Genomic DNA, 16,445 nt, shown 5'->3' with positions numbered 1-16,445 from the left:
AAAAAAAAAAAAAAAAAAAAAAAAAAGAAAATAAGGGGATAGAGAACCATCTATCATGCTAATGGTCAACAAAAGAAAGCCAGAGTAGCCATACTTATATCACACAAACTAGATTTTAAAATAAAGACTGTATCAAGAGATGAAGAAGGGCATCATATAATAATTAAGTGGTCTATCTACAAAGAGGACCTAACAACTGTAAACATTTATGTGCCAAATGTGAGAGCACCCAAATATATAAATCAATTAATCACAAACATACAGAAACTCATTGACAATAATACCATAATAGTAGGGAACTTCAATATCCCATTTACAACAATGGACAGATCATCTAAACAGAAAATCAACCAGCAAACAATGGCCTTGAATGACACACTGGACCAGATGGACTTAACAGATATATTCAGAACATTTCATCCTAAAGCAGTAGAATACACATTCTCCTCAAGTGCACATGGAACATTCTCCAGAACAGATAACATGCTAGGACACAAATCAGCCCTCAACAAGTACAAAAAAATTGAGATCATACCATGCATACTTTCAGACCACAACACCATGAAACTTGAAATCAGCCACAAGAAGAAATTTGGAAAGACAACAAATACTTGGACTAAAGAATATCCTGCTAAAGAATGAACGGGTTAACCAACAAGTTAAAGAGGAAATTAAAAAGTACATGGAAGTCAATGAAAATGATAACACCACAGCCCAAAACCTCTGGAACACAGCAAAGACAGTCATAAGAGGGAAGTAAATAGCAATCCAGACCTTCTAAAGAAGGAAGAAAGATCTGATACACAACGTACCTTATACCTTAAAGATCTGGAAAAAGAACAGCAGATAAAACCCAAAACCAGCAGAAGACAGGAAATAATAAAGATGAGGGCAGAAATCAATGCTATTGAAATAAAAAACAAAAAACAAAAAACAAAAAAACACAGAACAAATCAATGAAACAAGGAACTGATTCTTTGAAAGAATTAACAAAGTTGATACACCCCTAGCCAGTTTGATCAAAAAGAAACAGGAAAGGACCCAAATAAATAAAATCAAGAATGAAAGAGGAGATATCACAACCAACACTGCAGAAATACAAACAATAACAAAAGAATATTATGAACAATTATATGCCAATAAACGGGGCAATCTGAAGAATTGGACAAATTCCTAGAAAGATATACACTACCAAACTGAAACAAGAATAAATAGAAAATTTGAACAGACCCATAACCAGTAAAGAAATCAAATTAGTAATCAAAAATATCCCCAAGAAATAAGAGCCCAGAGCTGGACGGCTTTCCAGGGGAATTCTACTAAACGTTTAAAGAAGAGTTAACACCTATTCTTTTGAAACTATTCCAAATATAGAAATGGAAGGAAAGCTTCCATTCCAAACCCAAAGCCTGACTAAAAAGAACAACTACAGACCAATTTCCCTGATGACCATGGATGCAAAAATTCTCAACAAGATAGTAGTCAACTGGATCCAACAATACATTAAAAGAATTATTCACCACAACAAAGTGGGATTTATACCTGGGATGCAGGACTACTTCAATATCTGCAAAATAATCAATGTAATACATTACATCAATAAAAGACAGGACGAGAACCACATGATCCTCTCAATAGATGCAGAGAAAGCATTTGACAAAATATAGCATGTTTTCTTGGTAACAACCCTCAAGAAAGTAGGGATAGAAGGATCACACCTCAAGATCATAAAAGCCATATATGAAAGACCCACCACTAATATCCTCAATGGGGAAAAACTTAGAGCCTTTCCCCTAAGGTCAGGAATATGACAAGGATGTCTACTCTCGACACAGTTATTCAACATAGTATTGGATGTCCTAGCCTCAGTAATCAGACAACACAAAGGAATAAAAGGCATCCAAATCAGCAAGGAGGAAGTCAAACTTTCATCCTTCACAGACAACATGATACTCTATATGGAAAACTCAAAAGATTCCACCAAAAAACTACTAGAACTGATCCATGAGTTCAGCAAAGTCATAGGATATAAAGTCAATGCACAGAAATTGGTTGCATTTCTATACACCAATAATGAAGCAACAGAAAAAGAAACCAAGGAATCAATCCCATTTATAATTGCACCAAACAACATTAAATACCTAGGAATAAACCTAAACAAAAAGGTGAAAAATCTATACACTGAAAACTATAGAAAGCTTATGAAAGAAATAGAAGACGACACACAAAAAAAGGAAAAATATTTCATGCTCTTGGATTGGAAGAAAAAATATTAAAATGTCAATACTACGCAAAGCAATCAACATATTCAAGGCAGTCCCTATCAAAATAACACCAGCATTCTTCACAGAGCTAGAACAAACAATCCTAAAATTTGGATGGAACCAAAAAAGGCCCCAAATAGCCAAAATGGTCCTGAAAAAGAAAACCAAAGCTGGAGGTGTCACAATCCCAGACTTCAAGATGTACTATAAAGCTGTAATCATCAAGACAGTATGGTAGTGACAGAAAAAAAGACACTCAGATCAATGGAACAGAATAAGGAACCCAGAAATGGATCCACAAACGTATGGCCAACTAATCTTTGACAAAGCAGGAAAGACTATCCAATGGAATAAAGACAGTCTCTTCAGCAACTGGTGCTGGGAAAACTGGACAGTGACATTCAGAAAAATGAACCTGGACCGCTTTCTTACACCATACACAAAAATAAACTCAAAATGGATGAAAGACCTAAATGTAAGACAGAAAGCCATCAAAATCCTCGAGGAGAAAGCAGGCAAAAACCTCTTTGATCTTGGACACAGCAACTTCTTACTCAACACGTCTCCGGAGGCAAGGGAAACAGAAGCAAAAATGAACTATTGGGACCTCATCAAGATAAAAATCTTCTGCAGGGCAAAGAAAACAATCAACAAAACTAAAAGGCAATCAATGGAATGGGAGTAGATATCTGCAAATGACATATCAAATAAAGGGTTAGTATCCAAAATCTATAAAGGAACTTATCAAACTCAACACACAAAAAAAACAAAGAATCCAGTGAAGAAATGGGCAAAAGACATGAATAGACACTTCTCCAAAGAAGGCATCCAGATGGCTAATAGACACATGAAAAAATGCTCAACATCACTCATCATCAGGGAAATACATATCAAAACCACTGAGATACCACCTCACAACTGTCAGAATGGTTAACATTAACAACTCAGGCCAGAACAGATGTTTGTCAGGATGCAGAGAAAGAGGATCTCTTTTGCGTTGCTGGTGGGAATGCAAACTGGTGCAGCCACTCTGGAAAACAGTATGGAGGTTCCTCAAAAAATCACAAAAGGACTACCCTACAACCCAGCAATTGCACTACTAGGTATTTATCCAAGGGATACAGGCGTGCTGTTTTGAAGGGGCACATGCACCCCAATGTTTATAGCAGCACTATTGACAATAGCCAATGTATGGAAATGTACACACATGTACACACACACACACACACACACACAAAATGGAGTATTACTCACCAATCAAAAAGAATGAAATATTGCTATTTCCAACTACATGGATGGACCTAGAATGTATTATGCTAAGTGAAATTAGAGAAAGACAAATATCAAATATCATATGACTTCACTCATATGTGGAATTTAAGATACAAAACAGATGAACATAAGGGAAAGGAAGCAAAAATAATATAAAAACAAGGAGAGGGACAAAACATAAGAGACCCTTAAATACAGAGAACAAACTGAGGGTTGCTGGAGAGGTTGTGGATGGGGGGAATGGGCTAAATAAGGGGCATTAAGGAAGACACTTGGGATGAGCACTGGGTGTTATATACATAGGGGATGAATCAATCACTGGATTCTACTCCTGAAACCATAATTGCAATATATGCCAACTAACTTGGATGTAAATTAAAATACAAAAAAAAATTTTTTTTAATTAAAAAAAAGGGGCGCCTGGGTGGCTCAGTTGGTTAAGCGTCTAACTTCAGCTCAGGTCATGATCTCGCAGTTTGTGAGTTCAAGTTCCACATCAGGCTCTGTGAAAACAGTTCAGAGCCTGGAGTCTGTTTAGGAGCCTGGAGCCTGCTCAGACCCTCCCCTGCTCACACTCTGTGTCTCTCTCTAAAAAATAAATAAACATAAAAAAAATTTTTTTAATTAAAAAAAAAAAGTAAAGCAGAACTGACACACCAGAAAAAAAAAAAAATTTCTCCAAGAAGATATACAAATGACCAACAAATATGTGTAATGATGCTCAATGTCCTTACATTAGCAAAATATAAATCAAACCACAATGAGATACCACTTCATAGCAACTGGGATGGCCTTGATCCATCCAGAGAAAAACTACTATTGGTGAAGATGTGGAGAAACTAGAAGCCAGTCCATTGCTGAGGGGGAATGGAAAATGGTGCAGTGCTAGGGAAAAGACTGGAGGTTCCTTAGCATGTTAAACATAGGATAACCTTATGACCCTGCACTTCCACTCCTTGGTATATAACAGAAGAAATGGAAACAGGTGTTCAAACAAAAACTTGTACACAAATGTTCCTAGCAGCATTACTCACAATGGCCAAAAAGTAGAAACAAGCCAAATGTCCAACCATGGATAAAAGGATAAATAAAATGTAGTATATCCATATATTTTAGCCATAAAAAGAGATGAAGTACTGAAACATGCTAAGTGAAATAAGCCATATACAGAAGGCTAAAAATTATATGAAATATAAAAATTACATTTATATGAAATATTCAGAATAGGAAAATCTACAGAGCTTAAAACAGATTTGTTTGCCAAAAGCTGGAGGAGTGGGAAATCAGGAGCTGCCACTAAATGGGTATGGCTTTGCATGAGGGTACAAAAAAGTTATGTAACTAGATATTGGTAATGCTTGTACAACACTGTGGATATGCTTAATGCTAATCAATTATAAAGTTGTTTAAAATGATAGTATAAACAACTTTATAATTGATTAGCATTAAGCATATCCACAGTGTTGTACAAGCATTACCAGTATCTAGTTACATAACTTTTTTGTACCCTCATGAGAAAGAATGAAATATGGCCCTTTGTAGCAACGTGGATGGAACTGGAGAATGTTATGCTAAGTGAAATAAGCCATACAGAGAAAGACAGATACCATATGGTTTCACTCTTAGGTGGATTCTGAGAAACTTAACAGCAACCCATGGGGGAGGGGAAGGAAAAAAAAAAAAAAGAGGTTAGAGTGGGAGAGAGCCAAAGCATAAGAGACTCTTAAAAACTGAGAACAAACTGAGGGTTGATGGGGGGTGGGAGGGAGGGGAGGGTGGGTGATAGGTATAGAGGAGGGCACCTTTTGGGATGAGCACTGGGTGTTGTATGGAAACCAATTTGACAATAAATTTCATATATTGAAAAAAAATAAAATAAATAAAATAAAAATAAAATAAAATAATTGTAAAAAAATGGTACATTTTATGTTATTTTCATTTTACCACAATAAAAAAAATTTATAAAGAGAAAGAAAAGATGAAGGAAAAACCTTAGCATTTTCATAAATGACTAGTGTCAACCTACCAATCAGCCGAAGTGCTGTCTGTGTCAGGGCAAGCATGCCAGAGTTCAGCAGGAGGTTCAGGTTGTTTGCACCATGTTGCAGGGTAAGCATGCTGAGCATCACCAGGAGAAAGCGAGCTTGTGGGGTCGTCCCCAGGCTTGGTCCTGACGGGTTCTCATTGGTAATGGTTTGTAGAGGGACAGGCTGGATACCTAAATGGCATTAGCACCCACATAAATTTCTTGCATGTGGATATAAGAACATACAGATGAGGAAAGCAATAGCAATTTTTTAAAAACTATGTTTTTCAATGGGTTTCCAAAGAGTGTGGACATCAGGCAGCTGTTCATTGCTTTGCAATAATCCTACCATCATCAATCCACATATAGCTATTTCCATTTGTCTGCAAAACTTATCATGCAGCTCCTCTAAATATCCCTGGTGGCTTACTCATTTTATTTCATATACAAGAGTCATATTTCACTTCTCTTCCACAAAACCAATCCTAGCATTTCTCTGCAGGTGCTCAAACTATTCAAGAAATTAAGTATTAATAAAGGATATACACTTTAGGGTATATGGTGTTAGTGATACACATGAAAACGTTAAAATGTAAAAGCTTAGTATTAGGACACTACAAAATTGTGTCTTCTGCTGAATTTTGAAAGTTCCGTTTAAAATTTGAGAAACCTTAAAGCAGCTTAGAGTATCAGTCTAGGGGCACATGGGTGGCACAGTCAGTTAAGTGTCCAACTCTTGATTTCAGCTCAGATCATGATCTCACAGTCATGAGATCAAGCCCTGAGTTGGGGCTCCACACTAGGCATTGGAGCCTGCTTAAGATTCTCTCTCCCCCTCTCCCTCTGCCCCTGACCCCACGCATAGGAACGTGTGTGCACATTTTCAAAAAATAAAAATAAAATATAAATATATTTATATATCTATAAATATAAAAATAAAAAATTTTTTAAAGATTATCATTCTAATGTACAAAGTTATTAAAGTCTTCTCAAAGAGCAAAAAATTAGCATTTGTAAGTTTCCACAACATATAATTAAGAGCCAAACTATAAGATAATGCTAACATGATTACAGGCAATACTTCAACAGCAATCTTAATACAGCCTTTTAAACATCAGATTTTTTTTTTTAACTCACCAAGCTCTTTAAATTTTGCATTTGCATCTATCAAAACATTTCGAATATTCTGAACAGCCCAAGCATATAGCTTGCCAAAAGTTACTTCCAGCAGCATCCGATTAAAAGGTGGGATCAAATCAACATCCTTTAGGCAATCCGTAAGAGGTTCCCTTTCAAAGATAAAGAATTTTACTTGGCACATTGCCAGAAAGGAGGCGCCTGAGTGGCTCAGTAAGTTGAGTGTCCGACTTTGGCTCAGGTCATGATTTCACAGTCCATGAGTTCAAGCCCCATGTCGAGCTCTGTGCTGACAGCTCAGAGCCTGGAGCCTGCTTCAGATTCTGTCTCTCTCTCTCTCTCTCTCTCTCTCTGCCCACTCCCCCCCCCCCCCACTCCCCCCCCCCCCCCCCCCCACTGCCCCACTTGCGTGCTCTCTCTCTCTCAAAAATAAACAAACATTTAAAAAAAAATCAGAATATTGCCAGACTTTTAATTTCAATAAAATAATGTCTTGTTGCCAGAATTTCCCTTATTAAGAAAAAATGTTATAATAAAGTTTTACCCTATATCAATCCCCTCAGGAATAAGTCTTTGCCATCCACAGAACATAGCATACTGCACAGATGGAAGTAAGAAATTTTTGGTTGCCAGTTTTAAAATTGTATCTATCCCTTCCAGACGAACTTCTGCTCTCTCCAACTGCAAAATATGAATGCATACAGTTAAATGTTGTGTATATTATCCCATGCAGAGAAGAATGTTTTCAGCAAATTTTACCTGTTTTAGTAGGCACTTTCTCATTTTTTCCACATCCACTGGCTCTTCCTTAAGGGCAAATTCAGCAATTGTACTGAGGAGCGCAGACTGGGGATAGAGACCCTGAACATTCTGCTTCAACCACTTGTATTTGTGAACACCTGTAACGGTACTCAACAGTGGTTGCCATTTATCCTGACAAAGGAAAGCCATTTTCACCATTAGTTTACCTTATTAACATGGGCTCTGAAACAGTTACTCAAATAAATTATAAATAAATGCAAGTATGTTTAAATTGGTAAAATACTTTAAATTAAGTAACTAATTTATGGCAAAAATAACTATGCCATAAATAGGCTTATAAATGAATTTATAATCTCTATACTTACATACTTTGGAACAGACTAACATGGTATACAAAGTTAAATTATCATAGGTTTCAACAGCCTATGTGACCAGGACAGTTTCTAGAGCAAAGTATACATTCAGTGAACGAATGGCAAATGAATAATGATATAATGTACTACTAAAAGTAAAAGGGAACACTTTTCCAGCTATCGATCTAACCAGGACACCATAAATCAAGTGTGTTAGGCATGACTGGGGCGGTCACCCATATGTATAGTAACCCACTACACTCTCTATCTTATAGATGCTCAAGGACAAAGTGACAATACTTATGGGTTCCCTTGCTATGTGCTGTGTTTCTATTCAGCCAGCCTCAGAATCACAGAAAATACTTCACCTTAGGTGATTTAATTGTAATGGGTCTTTTATCCACATTTATAGGACTATGTGGCAAAATGCAAGCTTCTTCTAAATCGCTCTCTTCATTTCCAATTTTTTCTTCATCATCTGTAGATTCTGGCTTCTTAGGAACTATGATTAAAAACATCTTTCATTATAAAATTCATTTACTTATATACAATTTTAAATTAAGAAGTATTAAATATGCATGAAGGTAAAGGACCTATTTTACTCAAACATGTAAATACCACTGTCAACTGAAATGCTCAAACTACAAAAGTAAAAACTATCATGATTATTCTCACATGACATTCAATAATAACACTCTGCTACTCCACATCATGTACAGAAAGATGGGGAAGGTGCTATGATGGTCATACAGAAAGAGAAGCCCAGTAGTCGGCAAACTTTTTCTTAAAGGGCCAGATAGATGGTGAATATTTTAGTCTTTGCAGGCCAGTCAGTCTATTGCAAATACTGGATTCTGCTGTTGCAAGCTGAAAAGCAGCTAACTTTATTTACAGATGCTTCAATTTAAACTTCATATAATTTCCATGTGTCAAACATATTATTCTTCTTTTGGTTTTTTAAAAAGTAACTTTAAAATTCAAAACCCAATCTTAACTCATGGGCAACATACAGCAAGCAGCAGGCTGCATTTGTCCCCAGCTTGCCCATTCTGAACCAATGCAATGAATCTGTCACCACTATGCAACTGAACTGAATTAACTGGATACCTTTTACTATGTTAGTCTCTTTAATTTGGGAAATTTCTATTGAATTTTCAATGTGATATGTGGTGTTGCTTTCATATTTTTGCTCCCTTTCAAGATTTTTAGTTTATTTCTTCTCAGCAAGTAAGATAATAAGGAATATAATTAATAATACACATGAGCAGTAAACACCAACACAGCAGGTCTGGGTTGCCCAAACTCTGCAAATTCCCAAGAAACACTGTCCTTTCAGCACTTGGCCATCTCCTGTGAACTGAGATCGAAGTCCTTGACATGTTCTGCCTGAGAAAACTGTTTCTGTATGCCTGAGGTCTAAGGCCATGTTTTCCAGTTTGAACAGTTTATGCTAAGAATGTGACTTACAGTTATCACCTGTTTCTACTGTGGAAGCTAGAGTCTAAATAACTGAGAGTAACCATGCAGGCCCCATATGTCTATGTGACTGACCCGCAATAATAATCCTGGACGCCAAGGCTCAGGTGAGCATCCTTGCTCACAGCCCTTCACACATGCTGTCACACATCACTGCTGAGAGAACTAAGCACGGCCCTGTGCAGCTCCACTGGGAGGGAACTGGAAGCTTAGGCCTAGTTTTCTTTGGATTTCCCTCAATGTGCCTTTCCTTTTGCTGATTTTAATCTGTATCCTTTCACAGTAATAAACTGTAACTGTGAGTATAACAGCTCTTCTGAGTCCAGTGAATCATCAAATTTAAGGGTGCTTTTGGTGAGCCTAACACAGCACCAGTAATAATCATTTATAAGTTATTTGATTTTCTTAAAATAAAAACAAAAACAGCTTCAAACTCACACAACTAAATATTTAAACCCACAACAAGAAACTTTAAGAGGTGACAACATGGCCTCAGAATCCATGGAGGTGATGGCCAGGTGGTGAGGGAATCACTGTTCCTCAAGCTGAGATGGTGGTCTCCCAGGCCTGTGCCTCTACTATGAATTTCCTCACTACCTAGGTTAAAGGGATCTCAGAAGCATTCCTACCATGATTTCCTGATTCAGAGCATCTCTAGGATTCAGGCAAATTGTTGTGGTTAAGAATTTTCTCAAGAACAATCAATTCAGGACGGCTTCTAACACAAAGTTAGTCTTTTATGACATCATTGTTCATAATGTTCATCAAAAACTCAGTAAATAATAGTTTAATAAGCTTATCTGTGAATAAATTGGTATAATTCATAAGAATATAATCAGAAATTTCTGCAAAACGTGTTTATAATCATAATTAACCAAATTCCAAAGTATTTCATGTACTTGTACTCAAATTTTGCTCATTTAATATAAAAATTCTCCACATCCCTAAATAGTTGCTTCCTGAAAATATTAGTAATTCTTTTAGTTCCTTTTATAACAATTCTCCATGTATCAGAATACTCAATATTTCCAAAGGAAAACATTTCCTTACAATAATGGCAAGATTAACTAAAAGAATAAACATTCTCATATATCTCATTTACCAGAACAAGTGATTAAAAAAAAAAAAAAAACCACTTCCTCTTCCCCATCAATTTAATAAAGTTTATAGTATTTACCTTGTACAGCATCAATTGAGTAATTACCAAATCATAACATACTCAATAGCAAAGTTGTATCATTATCTGATGTCTAAGAAAAATAAGCAGGATTTGTCTATTTAATCATAAATACACATAACAAATATTATGGCAGTTGTGGAAATCCACATGTACTAAGCAGTAGCAAACAGCTTCACTCAAATCACAGACTCAAATGTACTGGGGAAAAGCACACACTTTGACAGCATTTTCCCATCTTTTACCTCTCTTTTTCCTTCGTTCTCGAATTATCTTCTGAACTATCCTCCTCCAACGGGGCAAAGAACTTAACAGTTTAAACTTGGACATTATAGAGAGATCATTACAAACTGCAGGTCTTAGTTCATTAAAGAGGAACCTCAAACGTTCAATGACTGGAGCGCAGACTTCCTTGTAAGAACGACCCTGTTCTTGATGCGTCTACAAAGTTAAATATGAAAAGACAACTTAAATATTTTACCAACTATCTGCAAAGCACAAAAAAAAGAATAAAAATGTATTTACCTTAATGAGTGAGCATTTTGCTTGGTAAACAACTCTACAAACATCCACTACTGATTTAGGCAATGTTCTGTGCTTTACTTGCTCAATACCAAGTGTTCCTGCATGAACTAAAGATAATGCCACGTGACCTGTAAAAGACATTTTTAAAAAGGGGCAGCGTAAGAATGAATGCACATTGCATGTCAGTTGAAAAATGTATGGTATAGCTAAAATGTCAAGACTCATACCTAAATCTTCATGCTTTAAAAGGCAACATAATAGTAAGCGGCCAACCTCTTCCACAGGGTGCTCAGGAGGAAAAGTGATTGGTGTGGTCAAATGGCACTGCCTACAGTACCTTTCTATTTGACACAGAAAGTCCTGTAACAGAAACAGCTGGAGGGTAACTTCAGAGCCACCTAACACGCCCTCATAAATTCCAAACTACATGCCACAATTTCTAATGTACTTGCAATCAGCAATGCTTCTAAAACATCACCGACATATTGAATTGAATCAGCCTTTTTTTCTTTTTCTTTTTCTTTTTTTTTTAAAGACAGCGCGCATGCACACAGGGGAGGAAGCAAAGGGAGGGAGAGAACCTTAAGCGGGCTTCATGCCCAGTGCACAGCCTAACACAGGGCTCTATCTCACGACCTTAAGATCGTGACCTGACCTCAAGTCAAGAGTCAGGCACCCAGAACTGAACCAGCCTCTTACCTCAAAACCAGCCCTACAAATAATATGTAACTAAAGTCTGTGCTAAGCAAATCAGAGAACATGAAAGTGTTCACATATCAAAGTTCTATGGTAAACCAAGGATACTAAGTGTGGGAAGGCCTCGCTCACCTTCACATTGTGATCCTGTATGTTATTGTCAGCAATGGCTTGCAGGAATGCCTGGGAATGGTCGCCCAAGGCCCGTCTGTGGGAGCAGAGTCGGGACTTGCTAGCAGGAGTGCCTCCAGGAGAGCTACAATGGTCCTCGTCTTTCTCCTCATTGTAGCTATAGTGGATCTGGCTGGTCTGTAGGCCTCCAGAGAAGATGGATGACTGAAGCCACTCTAGAAAGTACATATGCAAACATTAAAGAGAAACTTGAGTGTACTATTCAGAAATAAATATTGATATAAAAGAAGTGAATATTTGATTTAAGAGGAAAAATTCAGCATCATTCATATTAAAGAGTCACATCTAACATTTATATACACTGGCTTATAATTCCTATGTCTGCATGAAAATAGGTTAACACTTCTGGCTATTCACTACATCTTAAGCATGGTATCAGAACTCAGTATAATAGTTCCAGTACAACTTTTCTAGATACCCAGTAAAACATGGAGCTGACCGATTCTACTGATACTGTGGGAACACTGGGGCATTGCATTTTACTAGGGAGAGCAGCATGGAGGCAACACTTACACAAGCAATCACTCAATTTCAATTAGGATAACTGTATGCTACAAAGTACTACAGTTGGTACAAGAGTATAGACCTCCACTACTGTTCAAGAGTCGGTAAAGGATTTTCTGTGGAAGTGACAACTGAGCGGAGATCTGGATAAAGACAAAAACACTGAGCATCCAGGTAGGAAAGCAGCACATGAGAAGGGGTCTACAAAGAAAAAACATGCTCAGGGCAGGACATATTTCCCTAGAGCATTAATCTAGTAATAAAAATGAGAGACTACTAATCATATAACATGGGACCTTAGTAAGAGACAGATCCTTGGAGACTGGAGACCCAGTAGACTATGTGTGTCTCACAAAGGAGACCTGTGTGAGGCATGGCTAGACACACAAGAATATGCATCAGTGCCAATGTGGATGCTCATTCTAATTGCTAAGATAACTGGAGTGAGATTCACCAAAAAAAATGAAGAATCAGTTTGTTCATTGCTACAAATTTTTTTTAATGACTTCTGTTATCAAAATAGTCCTCCAGAACCCAAGCAATCAAATCTGGGATGTACTCCATGTTCTTTTACTGAAAATTTAGATTTTAGAAGATTCAGGAGCATTCTCCTAAGTGCTACATTAATTCTAAAACACAAATATGATCATGACCTTACCTACGTCTCTACATTTAGAACTCCCTCTAATCTCTCAAAGATACTGCTCTAAAGGTGGTTTCTGATGGCTTAGGCCCCTCACCCACCAGGGCCCATAGTACCTTCTGATCAATTTTACTCTGACTCTTCTCATTTCCCACCCTCTTTGCTGATTTAGAAGAAATGTATCTCCCTCATACTACAAATATTTGAGGGAAAGGATGAGTCCATCCCCCTGAGAGGCTCTGCAGGCAGCAAAATGCCCAGCATGCACACCAAAGGCTTGTTCCAGAAGGCTGGGCTGACCAAGTACATTGACCATCCTTGCCCACTAGCATTCTCTCCTGACAGTACACATACACAAGCAACAGGAAGCCCTACTTTTCTTAACAAATGCTCCTCACACACCTGTATTTCTGCCTAGAAGATTCACACACTCACTTTCCTGGGACTCCAATGTCCTTACTCCTTCACCTCTGATGGGGTTTCTTCCCCATCAGAACAAATTACAAATGTCTCCATTTCATGCTCTTCTACCCTGCGTACTGCTCTATTATAATGTCTGGCTCATCATCACACAAAAAGCACCTAAAAGCAGAAATGTGTCTAATTCCACACTTAATGCATTGAGCACCTAGCATGGTAACTCATACTGAGTATTTACTCAGTAAATGCTTGCTGGATGGTTGGCAGACAAATGTAGGAATATGTGAACAAAACTTTAAATCCATCTTATGGAATATAGTGAAATTTTATTACTTTAGGTCATTAAAAAGGTCGCAATCCCAAAAGGTATTTGGGTCTAGTAAAAACACAATCCTCAAAAAGAATATTATCCCCAATAGGAACAGCCAATCCATGTCACGTGGAGACGACAGCCAAGTTGAACCCATCTGTTACAGGAAGCAAAAGTGAGAGCACACATAGGACTGATATTTCCATGCACCTGTTAGCTTCCTCTACTGCCACAGGTCGTGAGAGCAAATGAAAGCCATTCACAACTATTTCTATTTCATTGGTTTAGTGTCATAGTCCCACGATCCTTATTTTTACTCACCAACAACTGTGTTGATTCTTCTTCTCCTATTCTAAATAGCACGTAAGACTCAGCTAAAATAACCTTCTAATCTGTTAGCAGAAAGCAAATTTTTCTTACTGGCACATTCGATCTCAACCGGAGACAGTGGTGTGCTCATAGCTAAATAGGAAGCATGTAATCCGAGAAGTAGGCCCAGATTCCTTTCTGTGTCTATCAGAGGTGAAGAGAGACTTCCCAGATCTGGTATGGTAACAACTTCTTGGTCAGGCTTGGAAAGATAAATTTCATCATCAGTCTGAGAAAACAGGGTTAATTGAAAACATAAAAACCAAAAGAGCAACAGCTTATATCCCTAAACGAGACAAAGTTCCATGAGGAAGAGAAGCAGATGCTCTGGACACCCTTTTCCTACATCCTATTATGCTGCTATACATGCTGTGTGCTGTAGGCACACCCTACAAAGCAAACGGTAAACACACAGACCTACTGGTGGTAAAACCAAAGCTCAGATAAACAGGTAAACTAGAGGGGCTCTTGGGTGGCTCAATCAGTTGAGTGTCCAACTCTTGATTCGGCTTGGGTCATGATCTCGCGGTTTATGAGTTCGAGCCCTACCTGGGTCTCTGCACAGACAGTGCAGAGCCTGTTTGGGATCCTCTCTCTCCCTTTCTCTCTGTTCCTCCCCTGTTTCTCTCTCTCTCTCTCTCTCTCTCTCTCTCTCTCCCTCTTCCTCTCTCTCACACACATACACACACACACACACACACACAAATAAACTTTTAAAAAAATTTAAAAAACAACAGGTAAACTAGATAATTCCTTAAAGAATCAAATAGAAGTTTACAGATTGACTGTATACTTCAGAAAATATACTGAATTGTTACATGCATAAATAACACCCCCAAAAACCCAAAAATATGAAAGGACTGCTGTGAGTAGTGAACTAGGACCACATATGTGGAGGTATAAATTTATGTTAACAAAAAGAAACCAGTTAGAAAAGAGATCAGATGAAAAAAAACTTTGCCAGTCTTATTAGATCATTTACAAGCAAAGTCAATCTCTCCCTATGCAATGCTTTAAGTCTTACCTATGTGGCATTTAATAAATTTTATTACTTATGGATCTATACCTGGAAAACCAATCCCAACATATAAACTCCAAAGCTCATGCATAGGTAGGACATACTTCTATTCTAAAGAATTATGCTACTAGATAATTCTTCCCCCAAAAATATATATCTCAAGATAGAAGCCACTTCAAATTTCTACATAAGCTTACAATAAAACTATAAAGGCCAAAGGTTAACCCCTTTTTGTGTGTGGAAAAGTGTCTACATGTGTTACAAATTAATAACTTTTACAATTTTTCAAGACCAATACTTCATAAATCTTAACACGAATAAGTGTAAATAAATTCATTTATGAAAAAACTTCTAAAGGATCTTCATATGTATCACTTAATGACACGCACCCCCACCGAAAGGCCCCATTATCAATAATACTTCAAGGTAAAAACCACCTATCACAAATATACAGAGGAGGTCTCCCCTGACGTTCACCATGATGCCCACGCACACAGCCTCACCTCCAGATACTGGCCAACACAGAAGGCATGCATTGATTCCCGGGTGTCTTCAAACTGCAAAGCAGCTTCCAAAGCTACCACTGGGTCTTCCCCTGCAAACTGAGCTAAAACAAAAAAAACAAAAGCAACATTATTTCAATACAATTTGCTTAGACACCCATAGTAGAAATGTCAAGTAGGAAATAGATCAGGCAGGTGACTCCAGTGTGAGGGTTACCAAAGTATAATAATGATCTTTCATCCCCTCCCAGAGCTGCCTGCGCCAACTCAGGATTTGAAACAAGTTTCAACAGGTGTTGAAACAAATGCAAAATGATAAGGAATTCTTCAAACCTGCTTGAATTCGCTGATAGGCCACACACCAAAGTCACCAGTAGATTAAAACGTGGGGGGTGGAACAATTTACTCAACTGATCGCTTAAAAGACAAATACTCTGCTCAAAATGGCACATGCTGTAACTTTTAACCATGAAGTAGAAAGTGAGGCCTTACCAAGAATACTATTTCCTGTCAATGACTGTGTCTGGAAGTCCTTTATATCATATACTTTCCCATCAATCACAGTCCAGAAGCCTCCATCTTTATTGTGGTTCTCCAAATCAGCTTTGCGTATCTGTGTCACCTCCTCATTATTTCTACAGTTCTGACCTGTAAAAAATGATTCTGCATATACAGAAACCAAAATCAATCAATCAATAGATCAAGAGATAAAGCAATAGAACAAATCATGCAAAAGAACTATAAAGGGAAATAGACAAATCCATAATCACAATAGGAGATTAACATATCTCTCGCTGT

At 37.5% G+C, this 16,445-nt stretch overlaps 1 protein-coding gene across 1 annotated transcript in view; it reads right to left on the bottom strand.

Moving 5' to 3' along the window:
- The window catches only part of HERC2 (HECT and RLD domain containing E3 ubiquitin protein ligase 2), a 263,428-nt gene that overhangs the window by 124,566 nt on the left and 122,417 nt on the right, over window positions 1–16,445 (bottom strand). Inside the window, exons 24-35 of the mRNA XM_049614147.1 lie at window positions 16,140–16,310; window positions 15,648–15,751; window positions 14,178–14,328; window positions 11,821–12,035; window positions 11,220–11,352; window positions 10,993–11,120; window positions 10,713–10,908; window positions 8,183–8,316; window positions 7,459–7,632; window positions 7,244–7,380; window positions 6,700–6,851; window positions 5,563–5,754 (exon numbers count right to left, since the gene is read on the bottom strand). Of these exons, the coding sequence (XP_049470104.1) occupies window positions 5,563–5,754; window positions 6,700–6,851; window positions 7,244–7,380; window positions 7,459–7,632; window positions 8,183–8,316; window positions 10,713–10,908; window positions 10,993–11,120; window positions 11,220–11,352; window positions 11,821–12,035; window positions 14,178–14,328; window positions 15,648–15,751; window positions 16,140–16,310 (1,887 nt within the window). The remainder of the gene's footprint in view (window positions 1–5,562; window positions 5,755–6,699; window positions 6,852–7,243; window positions 7,381–7,458; window positions 7,633–8,182; window positions 8,317–10,712; window positions 10,909–10,992; window positions 11,121–11,219; window positions 11,353–11,820; window positions 12,036–14,177; window positions 14,329–15,647; window positions 15,752–16,139; window positions 16,311–16,445) is intronic.

Source organism: Panthera uncia, assembly GCF_023721935.1.
Source record: "Panthera uncia isolate 11264 chromosome B3 unlocalized genomic scaffold, Puncia_PCG_1.0 HiC_scaffold_1, whole genome shotgun sequence".
Taxonomy (NCBI): domain Eukaryota; kingdom Metazoa; phylum Chordata; class Mammalia; order Carnivora; family Felidae; genus Panthera; species Panthera uncia.
Note: the sequence above shows the minus strand (reverse complement) of the source record. Positions and strands in the feature narration are given on the sequence as shown.